This window comes from Sturnus vulgaris, chromosome 2 (genome assembly GCF_052056855.1).
Source record: "Sturnus vulgaris isolate bStuVul1 chromosome 2, bStuVul1.hap1, whole genome shotgun sequence".
NCBI classification, from domain to species: Eukaryota; Metazoa; Chordata; class Aves; order Passeriformes; family Sturnidae; genus Sturnus; species Sturnus vulgaris.
Genome location: NC_142244.1, coordinates 20,957,227 through 20,981,742, shown reverse-complemented (window position 1 = coordinate 20,981,742; position 24,516 = coordinate 20,957,227). Strand labels below are relative to the sequence as shown.

The window sequence follows — 24,516 nt, the reverse complement described above, 5'->3', positions numbered from 1 at the left end:
TAGTTCAAAGTTACTTGACAAGGAAATATTAAATGTTGGTAGGGAATAAGAGTAGTGCAAGAACATGCAAGTGAAATGGCACTGCATCACAAAGAACAGCTTTTCAGGGAAGTGTAAGTAATTGGTGACCTTAATGCATGTTTTTTCCTTAGGAGAAAAGAAACTTCGATTTCTTGGTTTTCCTTCGGAAAAAATATTAATATTGCCCGTTGTCCTGTGATAACCAGAAAACAATGTCATTGTCTTTGATAGTCAGTGATGCTATTGCAAACTCAGTTTCATTTCTTTCTGCACAAACTGTTCTGTGTTCTGCACCAACTATTTGTATTTTTGTTAAAGTAGATTATTTTTGACTTCCCAGAAAAAAATGATAGACCAATTAATGGATTAATCTTGAGTGTGCCTTAATGTCTTTATTTTTCCTTTTACTGCTCTCTGTGCTTCTATCATGGTTACCCAGGAGCACAAAAGGTTTGAAGTCCAGTTTTGTGCCCACTCCTGAAGATCCCCATCACTTTGGATCTGAAGTTTCAGGTCAGCAATTTGGCCTAAACTCTGAAGAAAGAGCAATCCAGCTACTGTTGGGCAGGTGAGTGTGATGCACTGGAGGCTTCTGCAAAATTGTCCTATTTGACCATTTTGGCTCTTCAAGTTGTCCACATTTTTGGGATTGTAGCCAGTGGCTCGTGTGCAAGTGATGGAGATGTGTTATAGCTCAGCTTTAGTGCATGACATAGCTCCAAGTCACTTGGTGTAAAAGTGACATCAGAAAGATTAATCATAGTCTTTGATACTAAGTTATTTGATAGTTGTAACTGTTGTGGCCTAAAATATTACATAAAGTAAGTACATAAAACAAATACCATGTTTCTTTGAAGAGGAAACACTGTAAATTAAAAATAATGAGAAAAAGTAGCTATTTTTAATCTTTCTCCAGATATTAAGTGGGCCTTTTCCTCTCATTTTGCCTAACAGGAGCATAAATGATGTTTCCATTGTGTCCATCTGCACCCTGAGCACACAGCTTCTGGGTCAGATATGGTTCAGAATTTCAGTTCATGTTTCCTGTGCCCTGCAGTTGTTTTTTCACTGTGGTTTATCAGTGGATAATACTGGAGTGTTGCAGATTATGAAATTATTTTAGACTCAGAGCACAGAGGAAACCCTTAAACCAAACTAACCTCAGCTTGTATCTAAAGATACTTGTATTTGCACCTACTGAGGTATACCTTGGGGATTTTTTAAATCTAAGTAAACTGTCCTTAAATGTTACTGCTATCTTAAAGCATTCCAGAAGTTATCAAGTAGTGAAGGGTAAAAATCAGAGGCAGATATTCATAGGTATATTTTACAACAAAAGTCATCAAGGTTTGGAGTCAGTTGCCCAAAGAGGTTGTGGAATCTGCAGCTTTCAAGATGCCCCAAATCCAACTGGACAGGTTTTTATTTGCATCCCTTCCCTCTGAGCAGGGGTTGGATCTCTGGGTGATCCCCAGAGATCTGTTCTAACCCGAGCTGTCCCTCACTTGACACACTGCTTTCCTGTTGGGGCAGAGATGTGATCCCAAGGTGACCCTTCTGGCTGGGTCCCAGACGTGCTGGGTGAGCACAGTTTGCCTCTGTGTGGAGCCAGCAGAGCCTAAATCCTGGATAAAATGAGCAGTATTGTCCACATCCCTCACAGACTGACTGCAGAACTTGGAACACTGAGGTGTGTTTCTCTCTCTTGTATCCACAGTGCTGATTTCTCTCCAGGGCATTTTTGGGATCAGACTGGCTCCCTGTGGGATTCTCTGTCCCTTGGCAGTGAGGTGTATGACAGTGAACTCGGTGATCCCCATTACGACCAGAGTCTGCTGGAGAGGCTTTTTTACACAGCTCCTGTAAGTGGAGATCCAAAGGAAAGGGTGCATTCCCTAATGTGCAGAAAAAGAGAAGTTTGCAGGATGAGTGAAACTACAGATTTCAGTATTTTAAAGCTTAAAGCATTAGGTATCACGTAAAAGCTTGTGAGTACATTTGTACATTGCTTAAAATTAATATTATTAAAAGAATATTGATAAGACTAAGAAGTCGGTCATCGAGTTGGGAAATTGCTGGGATTGAGGCTGTCCAGGACGACTTTTTGTTTTTTAAGTCCTTGGAATTTTGATACCATTTTATTTTGTTTCAGACGATGCAATGCACAAGTTGTTTTCCATTTTTCTGTTGTGACCATTATGGAACTCTCTGTACAATGATAATTAACTTCTTATTTATGTGCATTATCTCTGCTTTAGAAATCTGATTCCAGTTTGAGTGATTTCCTCAGTGATGATGATGTTAAATCCTCAAAAAAAGCGTCCAAGACAGAAACCCTCAAAAAAGCAGGTCCAGTGAATCCACAGAAGGATTTTCCTGCCTTTGATCCGAATGTGACAGAAACTAAACCCAGGTAGTTACATCAGTGACTTCTGTTCTGACCTTTTCTAAATTGTATTCCCTTTTTTTCATGATGGAGGCAATAGAAGTGTCCCTAAAGATCCAGTTATCAAACTTATCTTGTACAATACAGTTAGTGTAAAGGTTTTGTGGCTCTTTTTTTTTTTTAAATTCAGTTCCAAACAAGTATTTATTTTTTTTTCTGACTGATGTTTTTACATCAGAGAAAAGTAAAATTCATATCCCCAGAGGAACCAACACAAAATAATTTGCAATTCAAATCTTGCAAATTGCACAAATGAGATTTGAAATTATGGCAAAAATCCTGTGCTGTTCCTCTGCAGCAGAGACTTCTCCTTGTGTCTAATTGTATCACCTCCCTGCTTCTGTACATGGCATTTAATGAAGCTTTTCTTGGAGAGTTAGGGTCATATTTTTTTCAGATAAACAATGTGGAATGTGCACTTCCTGGGTTGTTTTTTTTTCAGTTATGGACTCCAGATAGTGTAGGATTTTTGTTACAGAGAATTACAGAGACCACCAAATTTGTTGTAAAAACATGTTTAAAAAATGTATATTTTAGTGAACCTTGGGCAGTTTTTCAGTAACATCCCACCAAGCTACAACTTTCCTTTCATGTGGTCATGTCAAGAATGTTTCTGCAGTCCTGAACCTCAGTTTTGTCTCTCCAGCTGCTCTCCCAGTGCTCCTCCAGAAGACCACAGAGAAATGGCTCTTCTCACACCCTTGGGTGCAGACAGGTTGGCATTGCTGCAGCAAATACACCTGGCCAGAGTCACCATTGAAAGCTTGAAAATCCCTCCTGAGAGCATCCAGATCTCACCAAGGAGGAAAGGTTTACTGGGGAAGCCTCCACGGCCCATGTCTGTTCATAAGTGGTAAGGGACATTGTTTCCTCCTGGTTTGTTTGCTGTGGGAGATTTCCCTGGGCTCTCTTGTGCAGTCCAGCTTCCCCAAGCTCTCCAGGCTTCTGAGACCTTGCTGTTTCTCTGCTCCTCTCAGGAAATTGCATCCCATAAACTCGGGAAAGTTAAGAGATGTGACTAATTTATCCTGATATGGACTCACTTCAGGCTGTGTCTTTCCCAGGGTTTTGGGGAGGTGCAGATGTACTTTGTGCCTGGCAGTACACTGAAAACAAAAGGGGGTTTTGTTGGAGGAGAATCTAGCATATATATAATCCATGGAAGGAATTCATAGAATAGGTGTTTCAATTATCCTAAAAAAAAATGTTACAGTAAACTGTGAGTCTGGAACTTGCCTGCTGTGTTCAGTTTCATGACTCACATCAGATTCTTGATAGATTGTGGTCCCCCTTCCACTTTTTTATTCACAGTACTTTCTTTGTGGAGTACCACTTTCCTGTGAGAGTCTCCAAGGATGATAAAGGACATGTCTCCGTAACAACAGAAGCAATTCGAGTAGCCTCAAGTAAAATCACAGATGATGGTAAGAGCACCATTTTTCCCCCTTAGATTGGATGTTGACTCCATTTCTTAGAAACTATTTATTATTGTTTTCCACATATTTGCTTTGCTGCCTGAAAATCACAGTGTGATTAGTGGCACCTCTGCCCACAGAGTTGCCATGCTGCAGGTGGAGGAATGATTCTGTCAGAAGGAAGCCAAGTGATATTTTAAATTATTTTTTTCTTCCAAGAAGTGTTCATACTGGGATTTTCAAATTTCTTCTCTTAGGGAAAGAACAAGTTAGTAAGCCCATTCCTTCATTTGAACATAAAGCCAGTATTCTTTCTGCAATAGTAGGAGGTTGACCAAGTGCTTTTAGGAATATCAGAGATACTTATAGCTCAAATAAATAATTTCCCAGATGTTGAACTATGTTGTGTAGTTTCTCCAGTAGGTCACATAATCTGCTGGATCCAAGGAATCTCGATTCCTGTGCTCAAATCAGCAGACATTAATCTTTTTTACTGAGAGTCACCAGTATTTGTATCCCTGAGAACAATTTCTGTTTCTGTTCCCACTGAGTAGAGAATTCTCGATGAGCAAGGTGCTCTCTGCCCAATCTTCCCAGAAACTGGAATACCAGGGTGACTTTCAAATGCCTCTGCCATGTGGTCATTCATTGGCTTTGCATCTTTCTGAGAGATTTTGAGTTCTCTTGTATATTCTCCATTTGTGGCCAGAGAAAACATGTTTCTTCTGAACTTTTGTAATACAACCTTTGTAATCTAAAACTCATCTGTCCTCCTGCTCTTTGTCTTGTGTGGAGTCCAGCTCTTTGGGGACCTAGAAAAATAGAATGGACAGAAAATAATTTGAACAAGACTTGAAGTCAATCCACTGTAGCATCATCCTTCCTGAGAGTTGTTTATGTCATTTATTCAAGATGCCTAATGGGAAAGATTCCATAGCCATCCCAGACAAGGTGGAGAAGTGCTGGGCATCCAATTGGAAATTTCCTTATGTGTAACCTGCATTTTTGTCATAACTAGAATATTTCCTTATCCCGTGTGAACACTGTTATTTTACTGCTTGTACTCTTTTTCAGACTAAATGCCAGTTGATTCTGTCTCTGCTGGCAGATACTCCTGTTCTCCTGAAGCTGTGATTTTTCTTGCAGCTTTGACTCTCTCAAGAACCATCTTGAACTCTGTTAGTTAAAATAAGGCAGGGTTCTCCCACAGAAGAAGGGCAAGTCTTACTGCATGCTAGAATGGCAGAGGCTTGGTGTCACCTGAAGTCTTTAAATACTGTTATCATGTTGGTTTATGTTAATGTATTTAATAATAATTTCTTAATTGTTTTTATTAGTTATTTATTAATTCATAATCTTAATTTTGTCCTGTTGGCCTATTGGTGTTTGCTGGCCTTCGAAAATGAAAAACAGTTTATTTCGGCCTTGATTTTAATAAATAATGCAGAATTAAATGACTGTGTGTCTAACAGAGCACTCTCCAGGGGAAAGTTGGAGCCTTCATTATGTCAGGGAATTTATATCAGGTAATTTTGGGTATTTGTTGCTCCTCTCTTCCTTCCAGTGGTGAAATTCCAACAGCGGTCTGTGTTCCCTGTGTGGTTCGGAGCAACGATGATCGAGCACTGGTGGGGCTCTGACCTGGCTTTTAAAATCTTCATGAGAAAAAGCACACAGAAAAAGGTACTCACTGGAAGTTGTTCCTTCTTTGTGTATTGAAAAGCAAAGGAATTCTTTGCATTTCCGTTCCCCACAGGCACTCAGTGCAGACAATCAGATATTAGGGGGGGAAATGACATTATTTGTAGATAGTTGGACTGATTGCTGTTCAGTCTTCACAGAATCACAGAATATTCTGAGGGACCCACAGGATCATCCAGTCCAACCCCTGGCCCTGCACAGACACCCCAACAATCCCCCCCTGGGCACCCCTGAGAGCTCTGTCCAAACGCTCCTGAAGCTCTGGCAGCCTTGGGGACTGTGACCATTCCCTCTTCCAGGCTTGTCACTCCATTAGAGGATTTTCTGAGTTTGAGACTGGAAAGCAAAAAAAAAATTGTCCTTCCCTCATCTTTGAGACTGCTCTCTTGCTGTTCGAGCACATTGGATCAGTTATAAACATTGTCCTTCAATGAGAACACAGCTCTTTTAGCACTGTAGTACGAGTTCACGTGGATGCAGTTTATAGCTTACCCTGCCCAGTGTAAGGGGAGTAATATGAGCTGTGAAAAGCAGCTGTAACTCGTACATTTTGAGTGGAAAAAGGTATATTTCTATGTGATAGGAGTATTTGCATAACCATCTGCCTGTGATGAAGATGGTGAGAGGAATTAATTCAGTTTACGTTATTTTAATCAACACCAAGGATATCTGCTTTTCTTTTAATGGGGGAGTAAATTGCATCTTTCACTATGGCAGTTTTGCTCATTTACTAGGATTTAGGTTATTCAATTTTTGCATCAATGTGGAATTGTTTACAGTAGGTTCTGGGAAAATTTGTCTTACTGTTCTAGTGAGACTTGAAATTGGAAGTGAAGGAGATTTTCCAAATCCCTGTTGGTACAACTGATGTTGGGAATGGGAGTGGGAGTGGGAGGGTGTGTGGCTGCTCATGGCTTTCCAGAAAGCTTTTATTTCACAAAAGTTCTTTACATCTGATAGAAATCTTGCAAAATTAATTCTTTGCCTACCCTCAGCCTGTGGCCATTGGCTCAGCAGCACTTCAGCTCCGCAGGGTGATTGAGGCTGAGCTGCTCAGTGTCAGCTGGGAAATACCTGTGGAAAAAGAGGGAGATCACACACAAGTTGGACCACTAAAGGTATGTCTTTTGCCATCTCAGGCTTGAATTGTTACTAGTTTGGCTGCACACTCTTACTTTTAACTCCTCTTTTCTCTCTTTGATTCAGTTTACCAGGTCTCAGATACAAAGGTTTTCAAGACCAGTATAAAATAACAGGAGCCCTTTTTTGTTCCTTAGGGTTTTGGAGAAATACTTTGAAACTCCTGCATGTCTAGGAATATTGTCAATGAGCTGGGACTCAAATACAGAAACCACACATATTCAGGGCTTGGAGCTTTTGCTGCTTTTTCATATGTGACATGAGCTGAGGTCTCTCCTGCTATGGAGGCCTGGTGTTCCTTGTCCTTGTCACTTCAGGGATTATCTTCTCCAGTCAAAAGTTTATACCAGTCTGCTCAGCTTCTGATTGAGAAGCATTAACAGTTTGAGAGATTTGACAGTTCTGAGGATCAGCAGCTCTCTGTATTAGCAGGTGAAGGGTTGAGAATGAGGTGAGCTTTAAGGTCCCTTCCAACCCAGACCATTCAATGATTCCTCTGTAATTGTGTGGTCTTGCACTCCAGTCTGGACTTGATTTCATAAAGCCACACGTAGTTTATTTTACAGCAGCAACTGTAGCTTGCAACCAACAGAATGCCTTAGGGTGAGTTCTCAAGCACAGGTTGTGATATGTTTTGCTGAGTTTTTGTTGCATCCCTTGTTTCTGGATGGGGCACATCTGGCCACCTCTGCCTTCCCTTGCAGGTGTCCCTGCAGCTTTTGGCCAACAACAAAGGCTCAGCGTGCGCCGCGGCCAAGTCAGCTACAGCTGAGCACCCAGCCCCAGCTCACGCCGTGAGAAGTGCCCAGCTGGGGCTGCAGGAGCCCAGCAGGACGAGTGCACATGCAGAAAGCCCTGTCTGCCCCAGGAGGAGCCCTGAGGACTGCCAGGAGGCAGGAGCGGGCAGCAGGGACGTGGCGCGGCCGCTGGGCACCGTGCCAGCCCCCGCAGCCCAGGCCGTGGCCACACACACAGCCCCAGCGGAGGAGGATGGCTTACTGCTGCACGTGCTGCTGATGGTGCCTGATGGAAAGGATTTTGTTGCTGAAGGCTGTGGGCTCCCCACTTCTTGCAACGTGTATTTAAACTGCAAACTGCTCAGCACTGAGGAGGCAACGAGATCCGCTGTCGTCTGGGGCACAAGACAGCCTGCCTTTAATTTTTCTCAGGCAAGTCACGTGTTCTTCATTTCACACTGGTGGAAGTGTGGTGTTCTCCACTCACAAACACATTTCATAGTTAAGTTAGTTTTATATACCTAGAAACATCTCTGCTTGGCTCTGTTGAATGCACATTTGATTTTTAACTTCTATCTCTAAAAAGCACAGTTCTGTAGACTGGAATAAGTAGACTTACCAGAATTCTCTGTACTTAGCCAATACTTTCCAGTGTATTCTGTGTACTAATTCTGCTTTAAACCTTTCAGGTGATGCCTTTTTCATTGACTTCCAAGCACTTGGAGCGGCTGAAGAACAATGTAATGATTATTGAAGCATGGAACAAACTGGGAAGCCCTGGCTGTGACAAATTGCTGGGATTAGTGAAACTCCCTCTGCATCAGTTTTACATCTCATTCAAGTAAACTTGATTTTTCCCCAATTTTTTATTGGGTTGGGAAATATCCTAATTGAATCTTAGAGGAAGAAGTCAGTGATGGTGTGTGGGGTTTGTGTGGGAGGGTTCTTAGTCGCACTTCATAGCATAAGGCACTTTTGCCCTGCCAAGCTTCCTGTAAGCCTTTCCTACATTGAGCAGGGTGTAAGTTACACTGTCATAGTCCAGAAGTACAGGTAGAGTGTGAGAAATAAAGTCACTGCTGCATCAGAGTTGGTGCCTACTTAATTTGTGGTCCTATGGCAGAATAAAACTAGAAGAAATCAAAGTGACTACACAGGAGAATGAAGTGAGGCTTTCCATCAGTGATTTTCCAAGATTGTGACTGATTTGGTTTGCCCCTAATAATGCTCTGCAGAGATCCCATAGGGATGTTGGTTTGCACAGCCTGGGTGTCAAAAAGACTCCAAAAACTTCATGTTTTAATTGTGTTCTCATCAGATGGGATTTTCCAGAGCTTTTGGGTTTCTTGGGTTTAGTCCATTGGCTTCTTGTTCAATTAAGTAATATACCTGCTTAAAACAGTTAAAGTTGCTGGAAATACTGGACAGAAGAAATTCTTCCTAATGCAAAGGATTTATTCCTTTTATTTTGGTCAGACCTGGTGACATGTAGAAATTGGATGGTGCTAGAGCTGGCTGGCCACTACTTTGTTAGTTATTACAGTGTCATTTGTATCTTTTTTTTTTTTTTTCTAAGTCACTGTAGTTTATCTATGTAGATCTTGGAATCCCAGAATGGTTTGGCTTGGGAGAGACCTTAAAGCCCAGGCAGTGCCACTCCTTGCCATGGGCACCTTCCACTCAAACAAGTTGCTCCAAGCCCCATCCAACCTGGCCTTGAATAACTTCAGTGTACGATTGGAGACTTTTACATCTTTCTGGGAGGCTGTCACTGTTCCTTTTCTTCCATCCCCAAAGGCACATAACTACCTCATCAAAATATGATATGGATACAGGGTGTTAATGGGAGTCTTGTTCCCATTCGTTTCTTCACAGATCTCTAGGCTGGCTCAAAGCAAAGGCACTGTTAGGTTTTGGGAAATTGTCCTTTGTCATTGCTGAAAATGACTTCTTGCACGCAGCAGCTCATGGATCTCTGCTGAGTGCAGACTGGATGTAAGTGAGACAAATTTCAGAGGAATGGAGATAGATTGGTTTTAATCAGCATTGAAAATCCCATCTAAAATGAGTTGTGTGTGATTCTACTCCTCCTCAGATGGCTCATGCTGATACTGGGGCTTTTTTGTTTGTTGTGTAGAGATCCCAAGATTTCCCACCTGCTGCTGCAGGCCCAGTACCCAGTGGTGGCAGTGGATGGCCACATGCCCGTGGTCGATGTTTTCAGCGGCAGCACGAGCGGCAGCCTGAGGGTCATCCTGGCCATGGGCTCAGCTGAGCAGATAGTGGCACTGCAGAGGCTCAGAACTGAGGAAGGAATGGCACCTCCAGTCACACAGCGTCCTCCTCACTCTCTGGACCATCCACCATCCACAAAATCCACAATGGTATTTATTCACTAATTCCCCATTCTCGCTGTTAAGGACTTGTGAAAAGGGTTTTACCAGTGGGTTCATTAGCACATCAATGATCCCCCATCTCTTGAAGCTGTAGCCAATTTTGTTATGTTCTACAAATTGTACACAGAATTATATTGTTTATACTCTTTTTTTACCAGCTTGCTCCACCAGTCTTGACATTATTGCCCTTTTTATTGCCTTGCATATCCACTGCTTCTAACTTCACAAGTCCAGTAGAAACAAAAAAATAGCAAAATTATAGAAAATCTTAATTCTCACAGCCTTATTGTGGAGGTTTTGCCATTACCTTGGAGTTGGATAGGTGGGGAACATTTATGCTTTTTATGTGCTTTGCAGGAAAAAAAATAGTTTTCTTTCAGGCTTTGAATGTTTCTGTGAACTTTAGGAGGAAAATGGCAGATAAATGTTTCTGCCCCCCATCTCAGGCTTCTTAGATCCTTAATGTAATCATTTAGGCTGGAAAAAAACCTCTATGCTCATTGAATCCAACCACTAACCTAGCCCTGCCAAGGCCACCATTAAACCATGTCCCCAAATGTTACATCCACATGGCTTTTAAATTCCTCCAGGGATGACTCTTCTTCCCTTTTTTTTATTAGCAGTTGGACCCAAAAGGGGAAGACCTGGTGGAGCATGTGTTTGAGATCCACGTGCAGGGTGTGAAGGGACTCACTCCCTTACAGTCCACAGTCTGGGGAGAGGCAGACTGCTACATCCAGTACCACTTCCCAGTTCAGGAGCCTGGCTGTGGGGCACTGCAAGGACCTGGAGTGCATCAGGATGGTAAGTTTGTTTTATCATTTTCCCTTATTTAGAGCATTGCTTTAATTAGATACTGTTTAATCTCTCTGCTTGAGTAAGAGGGGGCATGTTTCTCTGAGCTTTCATGCAGCCAGTGCTGGCTTTCTTGGAAAAACTGAACTTGGGCTGTGGCACTGGATTAAAAGCCTTGTTTGTCTGAGACTGGTGGCAAGTGGAAAAAAGAGACCTAATTCTGAATCTCTTCACATGGCACCTTTTGTTAAAGGTGCTAGAGGGCCGTGCCAGCTGATCTGACAAAAATGCAGGAATAGGTCTGCAGGGATTGTACACAGTGAAATTCATGCACAAGCCTTTCAGGGTGCTCATTTTGCTCTCCACAACTCCCTGACAGGAGAGTGCAGCCGGGTGGGGATCAGGCTCTGCTCCCAGGCAGCAAGGGACAGGACAAGAGGAAATGGCCCCAAGTCGTGCTAGGGGAGGTTTAAGTTGAATATTAGGGAAAATATCTTCATCAACAGGGTTATCAAGCCCTGGCACAGCTGCCCCGGGCAGTGGTGGAGCCACCATCCCTGGAAACGTTCAAAAAGTGTTTGGATGTGGCACTTGGGTACATGATTTACTGGTGGCCTTGGCAGGGCTGAGTTAACAGATGGATTTGATGATCTTAGAGGGCTTTTCCAACCTTAACAATTCTCTCATTTTCATGGATACACCAACAGAAGAGTTGCTTGGCTTAGATCAGTAGGATTAGCATAGAATGGTTTAGGTGGAAAGAGACCTTAAAGCTCATCCAGTGCCACCCCCTGCCATGGACAGGGACACCTTCCAATGTCCCAGGCTGCTCCAAGCCCCATCCAACCTGGCCTTGGGCACTTCCAGGGATCCAGGGGCAGCCACAGCTGCTCTGGGCACCCTGTGCCAGGGCCTGCCCACCCTCACAGGGAAGAATTTCTTCCCAGTATCCCATCTAAACCCACCATTTTTCACATTATAAAAGAATATTTAAATAATTGTAATCGTTGGAAAGAACATAATGTTGAGTGGTTTGCATCACTAACATGTATTCCCACTGAAAAATGACAGGCAGTAAATGGCTCTGTAGTGGCTCCTCTGGGATTTTTGTTACTGCCTTTTAAGCAGTAGCTCCCAGCCTGTGGCTCACAGGGTCATGGGGCTGCATGGATTGCTTATAAAAGCTTTGTGAAGTGAAGATCAGAAGAGCAAGCCTTGTTCCAGGAGGATTTCAGTAGCTGTCCATGGGTCCTGCCTCCTGAAGGACTGCAAGCAGAAAAAGGCTGAAAGCTGCAATTGCCACTGTTTTTAACCAGCTCTGCTTGACTTCTAGGCATCACATTAAAGCCATTTAGAACAGCCACCACTCTGTGTGTCCCTGATCCCATCTTTAATGATGAACATCATCATTCCCTGTCGGTTCCTGCTGATGTCCCAGTCCAGAGGCTCCTGGTCAGTGCATTTATGGCACCAGGAGCAGCAGGAGGAGGAATCCAGTTTGAAGTCTGGTGCAGGTACAGACCCAGGTCCTGTTCTTTGTAGGTAGAACAGCAATTAAGGTAGAGATAGGTCTGTTCTTGAAAAATCTCCAGCTCTGGGATGGATATTCTGTAATATTATTTAATAATAACTAGAAAAAAATGTAAGCTCATGAATATTTGGTGATAGTACCTGCACTTAAAGCCTGTGAACCTTTTTCCCCACCAAGAGTCCTAATTACTCCTTTTTATAATTTACTTGTATGTTCTTAGTTTGCTTTCTTCCATCTTTTAATCAGCATAACAATCTAAAAGTAGTGTTTAAATGCTTGACACATTTAAATTTTACTTAGTAGCACCCTGAAAGTTTAATTTCATTGTGCTGGGTTTGCCTTTTTCCCTCATACAAGTCACTGAGTACAATAGAAAGAATATAAAGTGTTTTTTTAAAGTTGAAAATGCTTCTTTGGCCACTGAAGCCAATTGTTAGTAATAATGGAGAGCAGAAGCCATGAAGACAAATAGCTTTAGGAAAATATAATAACCTGTTCGTTCATTCTATAGCAAACAAGTCAGGCTTTTTAAAATTTGTAAAGTCACATGAGAATTATTATGGGCTGTTTGTAAGATACAGTGCCAAAATTTTTTTCAAGATGAAGCTGAAGCCAAGTAATCCACTAAGAAAAGGTTTAGAGTCATTTTTTACACTCACAATCTGGTACTACAAATCTGTTCTGCAAGAGAGGTATTTTCATTTTTTAATGGGAAGTGAGAATAGAGAATATTTGGTGCCAGATTCTTCTCTTGTTTTTCTTTGAGATGCCAATTTTTAGTGGAGTTCCTGCTAGTTGACTTCTTAGGACTATTGTAAATATGTATTTGTAGCATTATCTACTTAAGCACTTAATAATTCTTTTATTCAGTGGAAATACATTTCCTTGAGTTTCTCCCTTAGCTGGGGAGGCTGATTAGGCTTTGAAGACACTCAAAATAAAATTGATGTGTGTGCAGTTGTGAGAGAAATGTTGATGCTGGCTTTTTGTGTCTCACCAGGTATTATTACCCAAATGTCAGAGACCAGCTGGTGGCCAAAGGGGCCTTGCCTTTGTCACGGCTCTGTGCCATGGTGACTCTGCAGCATCGTGAAGAAATAGGGATACAAACCTTTAATCTTCCCTTGGTCCCCCGGACTGGTTCCTCAGAGGAATTGCATCTGCACTCTTCAGGTGAGGAAGGCTCCAGGACTTTAAGTTCATGTGGTAAAACCAGGCTCAGTTGGGGGAAGCCTCTGAGCAGCACAGCAGTGTTTGACGTGTGTTAGCAAAGGACAAAGGAAGTGGCCTCAAGTTGTGCCAGGGATGTTCAGGTTGGATATGAGGGAAAATTTCTTCCCCCAGAGGGCTGTCCAGTCCTGGTGCAGGCTGCCCAGGCCATGGTGGAATCCCCATGGCAGGATTTTAGAGCTATGTGGACATAGCACTTGGGGACATGGGAGAGTGGTGGCCTTTCAGTGCTGGAGGAATGGTTAGACTCCATGATTTTATGGTGTTTTCTTGCCAAATCAATTCTGAATCTGTGTAAAATTCTGTCAAATTGTATAAAAATCAAGTCTATTTGCATTCAGGACAAATGAAAATACAGATTTCATCCATATCAGTGTTGGCAACTGAGACCACCCAGGAGTGGCTTTCCTCTCAGCTTTCTCTAAAACCATAATGAATAAAAAATCAGTGATTAGACATGGGGAACCCACAAACTCTCAAAAAGTTTTCAAAAGCCCGTTCTGTGTATTTACTTCAGTGGCAATAAGCCCCAGCCTGTAGTTATTTCTCCCATGTGAGGTGGGCAAGGAGGATCTGAAGAAGGGCTGTTTATGGTACATCGTGTAAGGACAGATGGAACAAGTCATGACAGGATGCCAGGGCGGGATTGTGGAGCTGTGGCACTGGGAGCAGAGCAGGGGACAGCATTGTGGAGCTGTGGCAGTGGGGGCAGAGCAGGGGACAGCATTGTGGAGCTGTGGCACTGGGGACACAGCAGGGGACAGCATTGTGGAGCTGTGACACTGGGAGCACAGCAGGGGACAGCATTGTGGAGCTGTGGCAGTGGGGACACAGCAGGGGACAGCATTGTGGAGCTGTGGCAGTGGGGGCAGAGCAGGGGACAGCATTGTGGAGCTGTGGCACTGGGGACACAGCAGGGGACAGCGTTGGGAGCACTGGGAGCACAGCAGGGGACAGCGTTGGGAGCACTGGGAGCAGAGCAGGGGACAGCGTTGGGAGCACTGGGAGCACATGCCAGGGCAGCGCTGCTGCATCGCCCCTTGCTGTGCTCAGCGTTCCCCACAGGAGGGTGACCCCGAGGCCGGTCCGTGCGTTTTCCCTCTGTTCCCCTGGGTCCGGCCGGGACTCCGGGCACAGACACGGCTGGGCTGAAGCGCAGCCTCTTCCACTGCCACTCTCAGTGGCTTAACGGAATCATCTTTTTTAGAAAAATACTCATTTAATAGAGTAAGTTTTGTATTGATAGGCATCGCTAAATATTGGTTGTGTTGGATGTTACCTGCATTAAGAGCTGACCATTTCTTTCCTTGCTTTCTTTCATTTAATCCAGGTTTGCTCGATGTGAGTGTGAGGTACCAACGATCAGTGAAAACAGCAGCCAGAGTAACTGCTCAAGCTGTTTCACTTTCTGTACAAATACACAGGGCAGCTGGTTTGCAAGCAGCAGCCAGGTAAAGCCTAATTCAAAAAGGACTATTTTTCACTTAGAACAGCTTTATCTGGAGGCAGCAGGCTGAGGCATAAGATTAAAACAAATTCTTGCTGGCCAATTTTCCATCTGCAGAGACCAAGATGCAGAGTAAGTTCTGCTCTAAAGTCTAAATAACTTTTTAAAGACCATCAGCAGTTATTCTGGTCTCTGAAGCTGCAATACAGGGTGGTAGCATTTATTCTGCAGAAAAATGCAGATTGGAAGGGTATGTTTTCCTATATTTCCACATTTTTCTACACCAAAGACTGATGTAAAAATTGGCCAATACAACATGGTGCCTACTGGGGCATTAGATCCTGGTGTTGCTGATGCTGTTTAAAAGCTAGCTGAGGTTGTTTTCTTGCATTTCACTGTGAAAACCTCAATAAACTAACTAGGAAATGAAACATGTTCCTTTCCACCTTAAGGCTTTTGCTCCAAGTATGTGGTATCAGCTGGACATAGTTCCAGAATATTTGATTTTCAGGAGTTAGGAAAGGGCTAGAATAGAGGGAGACAGTTCCACAAGAGAAGGATGGTTCCTGTCCTTCCAGAGCCGTGGTCTGACCCTTTCTCAGTGTTGCTGGGAGCCCCTGATCCATCTTAATTTGAGCAGACTCTGAAAGGTGAGGATCACTTTCATATGGTGCTTGGAGAGGTCAGGGGTATGGAATTACCTCGGACCCCACATCCTTGAGGTGTATGACCTGAGTAATGCCTGGGTCTGGTTTACTTCTAAATTATCCCATTTGCTAATTTCACCTCCTTTTGCTGGTCAGTACTGGTCTGTAAAAACAATTTGGCTTGGCCTTTGGCTTCTTTCTGGAGCAGGTTCTCTGGGAAGTTATTCTACAGTGCAGTGTATCCTTAAAGATGCTGAGCCCCTTTCTCAACCACAGATAAGAGCACAGCCACCACTGATGGACCTTGTGAGTGCCTCTCACCATTTCCTATCTGTTCCTAGTGTGTTCAGATGGAAAGAAAAGATGAAAATGCTGTGCAGCCAGAACCCACATACATTTTGGCTTAGAACATTCACCGTTAGTGCCATCTTTTCACCTTTTTTTTTGAGAGTGTTTTTTCCTACATTCCTCGTACATTCAATGCATTCTCTCCCTTCTTTTCTTTTTTTCCCCATGTGGAATGCAGAGCTGTGGCACAGAAGAACCCCTCTGTGCAGTACTATGCAGGGGTGGGAGTGAACACTTACGTGTGTGTGCTGCTGTCCTTCCTGCCCCAGTCACAGACACGCTGCACACGAGCTGTGCCCTGCACCTTCTGCCCAGAGTTTGAGCATCACCTGGAGTTTCTTTGTCATCTCATCACTCAGAAAAGCAGTGGGGAAGCCTCTTCTCTGGGCGAGCTCTTGCAGTCTGCCAATATCTTTTTTTCCATCTACCATCAGAGCACCAAGTCAGGTAAGGACAACAGGTGTGATTGCAAGGATTGAATAGTGGTGGAGAAATCCCCTTAATTTCAGTATGGAATAAAAGACCTCAGAATGGATGGAATAATGGAATAGTTTGGGTTGGGACTTTCAAAACCCCCTGCAATGAGCAGGGCCATCTTCTAGCAGGTCAGGTTGCTTGGGACTTTGTGCAGGGAAGTCTGCATTGCTGATAAATATAACTCTCTAAATTGTCTTTGGCAGAGACTGTTCCCCTTGTGCAAAGAGTTTTTGAGACTCTCAGTGATCAGATCACCTTTTACCAGCTGTTCTCCAGTCAATCACTTCTAAACCTTACCTACCAGTTCGCTGTATTTACAAAATAATTTCTTTTGCAGCCACTGACAAATTGGCTGATAGAACATCTAGAGATTATCTTCTTGGGACAGTCACTATTCCAACCAGAGACTTGCTGACAAGAAGATCAGGTAACACAGCAGTGCTATGGTGCTGGCAGTCTGTGTAAATGCTATTGTAATTCCTAAAAACTATATTCATTCCTGTTTTAGGGGGTGCGTTTTTGTTTTGAGGGGGTGTTCGGGGTTTTTTTAGACCAAAGTTCTTTCAGATGTTCCCCATGTGTTCAGTAAAAATTCTGTATTAGGAAAGTCACATAAAGATTGTTGTTTGAAAATCTGTTTTCAGGATGTAGGATGTTTAGTGGCTGAATGAATATTCTGGGGCTATTATGAAGATATTTAACTCCATGCCAGCTAAAACCAGCACCTAAAATCCTTAGGATTTTATTCACTGCTGTTTATTTTCTGCATAGAAAGTCCAAAAGGGATGTCAAGTCCATGACTTGTAGTGTTTAGTGCAGGACCAGTGACTGCTTTTCAGATGTCAAAGCTGGAAACAAAAGTCTTGGATAATTGGAAAGGAGTAGGACTAACTCTTTTTAAAAATATGTGTGAAATATCTCAATGGTGGTTTTGGGTCCCTTCCACTTGAGAATATTCTGTGAAATTTCTGTGAAAAAATTATTCACATATCTATCCATTAATTATCTCCTCTATCTAGCATTAGTTTGGGATTCTTTTACCTTGTAATAATGATGTTTTTATTATTGCCTTGGTTATTTCTACTTTACTTTCAGTAAGGTTCTCATTTTCTTGAGCTGGAAATTTTGGGCTTGTTTTTAATGGGAAAAGAGTAGGAAAGAAATGAAAATACAAAATTTTATAGTTGGATATCCCAGGGATGTAGTTTCATTGTAAAACAGGTGTGGTTAATGAAGTGAAAATCCTTTGGGATTAGAACTGTTGCTAAGGTTTTTAGAAGGCCAGTAACTGGTTGCTTTTTCAGATTAGAAATTATTTAATAAAATTCCAACTGAGAAATAAACCCGTGCCGTTCTGGTCCTTGGCTGATGACCAGAGAGGTGACCATTCTTCACTGACATTTTTCAAAAGCTGGGATAAGTCTGATGTGCTCTTCCCTCCCAAAGGAATTTCGGGCTGGTACCCAGTGACCCTCTCCGAAGATCCGATGCCTCCACACGGCACAAACGCCCCGCAGGCCATTGTGGGAGGGCTGGAGCTCTCTGTTGCCTTTGCCCAGCAGGGGGACCGGGAGCGTGTTTTGGAGGCTGCCAGGCTCCTGGGCTGGAGCACTGAGGAGCTCCATGAAGACAGCGAGGACGAGAGCAGTGACTGGGGGCCGAATTCCAGTCCAGTGGCTGTGACCATCTCCACACCGAGGGTGTGGCTGCCACTCCACTGCGTGCTGCTGGCAGGGCAGACACAGCTGCACAAAAGCACTCACTGCTACCTCAGGTACAAGCTGTACAACCAGGAAGCCACCTGGACGTGGCTGAAGCGGCCAAAGCTGAGTGAGGACGCAGAGAATGTCACAGTGACCTTCAGGAAACCCAGCAAGGTGACGCTCAGGAGGAGCCAGGGACTGCTGTGGTTCCTCAGAGAGGAGAAATTAGAAATCCAGGTGTGGTGGGCATATGGCAAGGAAAACGAGGTGGAAAGACCACTTGACACAGATCGTCTTATTGGATCTGCCTACATCGACCTGGCAGCGTTAGCAGAGAGATCAAGGAGAAGCCTGAGTGTCAGTGGTGAGTTCCTGAGACACAGAGTCACATTGCACTCCTCCTTATTGGCAATTCCATGTGGTTCCTTCTCTAGTCACTTTAAACAAAATGTTCACAGCTTTGTTCTGTCTTGCACAGAATCCCAGGGTGGTTGGGGGTGGAATGGATTTCTGGAGATCACCCAGTCCTACCCCCTGCCCAGGCAGGGTCACCTGGAGCAGGTGACACAGGAATTTGGGATTTGGGCATGTCTCCAGAGATGGAGACTCCAGGCCCTCCCTGGGCAGCTGTTCCAGGGCTCTGCACCTCCATGGAAAGAAGTTCTTCCTCACACTGATGTGGAATTTGTGTTTTAGTTTGTGGCTTCTGTCATCTACATGGTACTCATCAGCCACCAGATTTGTGGAGTGGTTGGCTCTTCTTATAGATAAAACAAATTTTTGTGCGGGGTAGATGTTGTATTCTCCATATATGTATGTAAAATTATGCAGAGTCACTGTTCCCAGGGCTTTCAGGAAGTTGATGACTTTAATCTGAGTTACTGGGGGAAAATGAAGGTTTGCCCAGTTTGGGGGATTGGTCGTGGTTTTTAATGTTTCCAGGCTTGTATTTCTGGGTGATAATTCACATAGAAATTACACTGAAAATCCAAATTGGTTCTGCTGGGCTCATGTGAGGTCTCTGCAGTAATGAAGTGCAGCAGCTGTTTCCCAGGCTCCTGCCTTTCCTTTGGCTCAGTCAGCTGGCTGTCTGTGCATTCCCCTGCAGGTGTTTATCCATTGTTCAGATGCAACGCTGCAGACCTGGCGGGAGCCGCCGTGCGTGTTCACATCAGCCTTGCTTCCACTCCTGCTGCTCTGCCCACACCCCCCTGTGCTGAGGAGGGCAGCAGCAGTGAAGATGAAGGCCCAGGGGAGACCCCAGCTCTGAGCCAGCAGGTCTCTGACAAGCAGCAAGTGGATGCTGTGAGTTCAGGGACCACCAGTGGTGAGCCACAGGAAGAAGATGTGATGTTTCTGGAAAACACAGTTGCTGTCAATATCCTTGTGGAAAGAGCAATGCATCTAAGTTTAAAAGGTAACATGACACACACACCCTTTCTTTTCTTTCTTTCTTCTCATTCTTTTTTCTTTCTTTGTTTTCTGTTTTTTCTGTCTTTGTTTTCCTCTGAGATCTGTTCCTACTCCAGCAAAGTTAATGGATGGATTTTGAACTTGGCTTCATGGTGTTGCAACCCCAATCACTGTGTAAGTACAGGGAAAACAGGAGGCTGAACTACTCAGCCTATCTTCATGAATAAAATCCAAAATATGAGTAACTTAATGTTACCCGTTAGAGATTACAGCTGAATTCTGAAATTTAGCATTATCTGAATAGCTGAACTCCTAAGTTAAGCCTTGACTGAATAACTAAATCCAAGACATCCCTATCTCAAAGACTCCTGCAAATTAGCACATAATAAATTTGGAAAGCTAGCTCACTGTACTCAGCTCTTGTTCCCCTGATAACACAACTAAGAGTCAAATGCAAGCCATGATTTTAGAGTGTGTAATTCTAAAAGATTCTGAGTCCTGCAGATGGATTTTTATAATGATTTTAGAATCTTCTAGAATTCATAGTCTTTGAAGAACTGATGCAACTTTGTTATTGCAAAGTTTTTGATGATATAAAGGTTTCTTTTGAGTATTGCAGTAATATTTAAATATTTCTGTCTTCAACTCCTTATTGTAGGGGATTTTTAGATGTAACTGAGAGGCAGCTGATCCACTTTAAACAATACAAGCTGGTTACAAGAAGAAATGTCATTCTTCATAACTGCCAGACAGGTGGCCCAGCAGGGAGAGTAGCTCAAGCACTGGAATCAGGACCTGGTTTTTATTCCTAGCTTTACTTCTGACTTCTCAGATGATCTTAAGCAAATGATTTTTCTGTTTCTCCCTTGAGTATTCCAGTTTCTGCTCTGTAAAAGGTTTGTGTAATATTTGTTTCCATTGTAAATATAACGTGCTACCAGCTCCACCAGTGAAAAGGGGTGTTTTCTAGATGTTGGGTTTCTTTGCTAATTGTGTGGTTTTAATTGCTGAACTGCCTTTAGATGTTGTTGTTGTTCATTTAAAAATCTGTGTTCAATTCTGTATCATTTCAGGAAGTCCCTTGACAGAACGTGAAGTAGCAGCCCCCAGTAGCTGTGTATCATTTGCTGTTGCTGGTGCAGATGCTGCAGTAACCACTCCAGTGATAGAAAATACAGACTCACCAGTCTGGGACTTCCAGCAGCAAGCAAGGTGAGAGATGGGCATTCACACAGACACTCCTGGGTCTGACAGCCAGGCCAGGTGTGAAAAGGATGTATGGTTTGGGGGTTTTTAGCTCAGATGTGCATATCTGAGCTTAAATTAAAACAGATGAATTGACTGCTTCAAGGAGCCTCAGCAGATCAAGTCCTACATGGCAGCATTCAGGAATTAACCTGTGTGATCCAATCTTGTGTGTCCTCCTGTGTTTCTAGTATCTGAATCCCTTCAAACACCTTAAAAACTGTTCTACATTTAACACTTCATTTTTCCTTTTTCTTTTTTTTTTTTTTTTTTAATTTCCAGGAATGAACTTTAAACATTATAGCTTTGAACCATAACCTCAGTGCTTTGTCACTGTTATTGAGTCATGAAATAAACTGTATTTCTGTTCCTTCATTATTTCTTTGTCCTATCTTTTGAATGTACAGCAAGAGTGAGAGGGAGGTAATTCTTGAATTAGCAGAAGCCCAAACTATGTAGAGATGTGTTATGCTTTGAGGCTCAGTAATTTTGGGGTTTGTTTTGTTCCTGCCCCCATCAGTACGGAAAGAAATTGATTTCTCTGGGTAGATAAAATGGCATTGAAACTTCAGAAGCATTTTACTGCATTTTCCTGCTTTGCATACAATATTATGTTTTTTGTTCTTAACAGATTATCCAAAGAGCTTCTCCTGGATCCCCAGCAAACCTTGGTCTTCAAAGTATGGCATAAAGCAGGTAAAGTTTGTAGTGCAGTATTAAGAGGAGTGTGTTTTCTGCATCCCCTTCCTTAGGTTGCTTGTATTTCATGCAAGGCAAGTTAATTCTGTTAAGTGAATTGGAGAATTGAATTGTAATGCCATCTTCTGCCTTGTGCTAGAAGAATGCTAGAGATAAATACCTGGGCCCTGGCACCCCTCTTTTCCCCATTAGTCATCTTACAAGGTTTAGTTCTTCCATATTCTCTCTGATTTTATTTTGACAGTGCTTTAGAGGTTGGATCTTTCTGCTGAAGGAAATTCCTAACTGCTTCCTTCACATGCTGTTTGTTGTTGCTGCAGTTGGTTGAAGTGTTGGTTGTAACCAAATACTATTTCTCTTTTTTTTTTCTTTTTACTTGTAGAAGTTCATATTGTACATATACATTTGTTTCTTTTTACATATTGAAGTTCAGCCTCAAAAATAAACTTCCTGTGTATCCAGAGTGCTGTGTGTACACAGTGGTTCTCCTGCCAATCCCTCTCCCTGCCCTGGGCTTTCACTGTCCTGCAGGGACATTTTTAGCTGAACACAAGCAAGATAATCCAAATAATATCCCCCTGTTGGACACGATTGTCCTGGACCTGGGGCCAACATCCAAGCCATATTTCAAAGGCTGTGTTTTGGCATTCCTGAAAATGCTTGGTGTCAGTGTTGGTGTGCTTTGTATCCTTCTCCCCCAGAGTCGGAGCGAGTGATAGGATTTGCATCCGTGGACCTTTCTCCTCTCCTGTCTGGCTTCCAGCTCGTGTGTGGGTGGTACAACATCACAGATTTCAGCGGCCAGTGCCGGGGGCAGATCAAGGTGGCCGTGTCCCCGCTCCAAAACATCAATCATCTCAAAGGAGAAAGGCAGGCCAGGGCCAGGAGCCAGCCAGAAAGTTCTTCTGTATGTCCTTCCATGTCCTCCCTTCTCACACTTCATTGGGTTGCTAATAATCAGCGTTCTGGGTTCCTGAGCAAAGTCACCACAAATTCACAGCACTGTCAGCACAGACCAGTCTGCATTAATGCACCAAAACCACGTCATTCCTAAGGAATTCTGCTCCAGGTGTCCATGGTAGCTGCTGGCCAGTGCTACTTAAAACACTCCAACCAAGTCATGAGCATCCCCATTAGCTTCACTCTGTTGTTGCTTCGTGGGTGTTGGAGAATTTTTTTAGGAGAATATTTTGTGCATTTGGATGTCTGGGAGCATGGCAGTTTTATTTGCTGCTTTGGGTGACTGCTGGTGCTCAAAAACATACAGTAGATTCAACTTTTTGTTGGTTAGGAAACATCGAATTTGGCAGGAATCTTTTTTTCTGGGATATTTGCCATTTTTTCTGGGTTTTTCTTTTTTCTCTAGACTCCCCAGATATGCTGGTGTGTGTTACAGGCATGTAATGCAGCCCTTATCCTATTTTCCATCACTTTACTCTCTGATAGCATGGAGGGAGTTAACAAAAGTGTCCAAAATGAAAGTGTTGGCTCAGTGCTGATAAATCATTTGAATATTTAAAACTATTTAGAAAGCCTAAGGTTTTGTTAGATCAGCAGGGGATAATACCTTAATTTCTCTTATTTTCTTGCTGTGAAAGACTCATGTACAGCATTTCTTTTTCCTTTCCATCCTAGGTGAAGGTCAGCTTTCCAGCATGTCCTAATAATTCTACAAACGTGTCCAAGCAGATGTTGAAGTCCTTGTCGAGGGAAGTCAGCAGTCCTGCTCGAGAACGGTAAGTCCATAGGCTGACAACCTTTTGGATTATTTTCAGGTCTCAGAAAGACCTCTGTAAAGCCAGTTGACTCTACTGGAAAAAAGGTACACTCTGTCAAAGTGTGTCCCCTGGGTTTGGCCTTAAAAATGAGTGGACATTGACTTTCCCAGTGAGAGGGACGTGCAGGAAGTAGCAATCTTGGGACAGATTGCTTTTGAAACAACCCAGATGTTCTTTTCCTTCATTGATACTTCCTTGATTTGTTTCATTTGCACCCTTGTAAATTAGGGTTTAGATTATGCCATTGTTAAAACTGACAGGATCTTTCTCTAGGCCCTGATAAGAATAAGGCTTGTGTCTGTATTTGGTTTTGGTTTTAGTAAGTGTAAATTAGAATAGAGTATTCCTGATACATCCCCTTTATTTTGCCTTAACTTCTGTCCCTGAGCAGTGAATGACAGCTGATGAAATGCTGTAGTATTGCATATTACAGGAGTAAAACTGTCAGATATCCTGCAGTAATTCCTGCTTTCTGTCCCTTCAAATGAGTGAGAGAGTGTTTTAGTTCATTATGTGTTTATTCAACCCACAGGGATGATCCTTTTCCCATATGTGTCTTTGAAGTTTAGAGGGACTGTGGGCCACCATTATGGAATGTTGAACAACTGGCTTGGGAGCTGCCAGCAGGCATGGAAAGCTCCCTACCAGCCCCACCATTAACTTGACTTCGGTATAAATCTGAAACACTAAATGACATTCCTGTGGGCATTTGGAAGAACTCGTTTCACCCATCGGTGGTTCTTCCCTGGATTTCAAGACATTGGATATTCTTAGTTGGCACACTTCCCACAGGTAGAGGTCCCAAGCCTGGCTTTTGGTATTAAAGCCAGGCCTGTTTTTGGCAGGATGAGCCCCCCTGGCACACAGAGGGCTCGGCACGAGGAGCACATGCAGAACGTGCGGAGATTCCACGAATCCCTGCAGCAGGCGGGAGGGAACACGCGCCGCGCAGCCGGGCTGGACTCGGCGCCGCTGTCCTCGCGTGCTGCTCTGCTCACGGCTCTCAGGTAAAGCACACCTGCGCCAGCAGGGCACGGCTTGGAAGTGAGGGATCGTGAGGAAACGAAAGGGAAACAGTGCAATAAGCGATGAAGAGATTCCGGTGTCATTTACAGTGGGTTGAGGCGAGGCTGGAACAGCAGGGACTGGGTGGGGTGAGGTGCTGCAGCAGTGTGGTGAGCAGCAACAGCAGTGTTTCCAAGGCTGGAGGGAATGCTTGGATTTATCCATCCTGCTACTGCTGTCACAGAACAGGTGCTATGAAGCCAATAGTCCCTTCAGTTGACTTCCACAGGTACAAGGACAAGGCTGTAAGCATTTCTGGGTTGCATGGGGCACTGTATCCTT

General features: G+C 43.4%; 1 protein-coding gene across 2 annotated transcripts in view; it reads left to right on the top strand.

Annotated features, from left to right (window-relative positions):
* The window catches only part of C2CD3 (C2 domain containing 3 centriole elongation regulator), a 37,507-nt gene that overhangs the window by 3,566 nt on the left and 9,425 nt on the right, over positions 1-24,516 (top strand). For both annotated transcript variants that reach the window (XM_014888700.2, XM_014888703.2), the window contains exons 6-28: positions 461-589; positions 1,739-1,883; positions 2,280-2,434; positions 3,114-3,320; positions 3,779-3,891; positions 5,447-5,565; positions 6,579-6,701; positions 7,428-7,892; positions 8,150-8,301; positions 9,598-9,844; positions 10,477-10,660; positions 11,985-12,165; positions 13,183-13,355; positions 14,743-14,863; positions 16,033-16,301; positions 16,669-16,758; positions 17,778-18,398; positions 19,143-19,451; positions 20,521-20,659; positions 21,324-21,388; positions 22,093-22,298; positions 23,027-23,127; positions 24,015-24,176. In XM_014888700.2, coding sequence (XP_014744186.2) covers positions 461-589; positions 1,739-1,883; positions 2,280-2,434; positions 3,114-3,320; positions 3,779-3,891; positions 5,447-5,565; positions 6,579-6,701; positions 7,428-7,892; positions 8,150-8,301; positions 9,598-9,844; positions 10,477-10,660; positions 11,985-12,165; positions 13,183-13,355; positions 14,743-14,863; positions 16,033-16,301; positions 16,669-16,758; positions 17,778-18,398; positions 19,143-19,451; positions 20,521-20,659; positions 21,324-21,388; positions 22,093-22,298; positions 23,027-23,127; positions 24,015-24,176 — 4,476 coding nt within the window. The remainder of the gene's footprint in view (positions 1-460; positions 590-1,738; positions 1,884-2,279; positions 2,435-3,113; positions 3,321-3,778; positions 3,892-5,446; positions 5,566-6,578; positions 6,702-7,427; positions 7,893-8,149; positions 8,302-9,597; positions 9,845-10,476; positions 10,661-11,984; positions 12,166-13,182; positions 13,356-14,742; positions 14,864-16,032; positions 16,302-16,668; positions 16,759-17,777; positions 18,399-19,142; positions 19,452-20,520; positions 20,660-21,323; positions 21,389-22,092; positions 22,299-23,026; positions 23,128-24,014; positions 24,177-24,516) is intronic.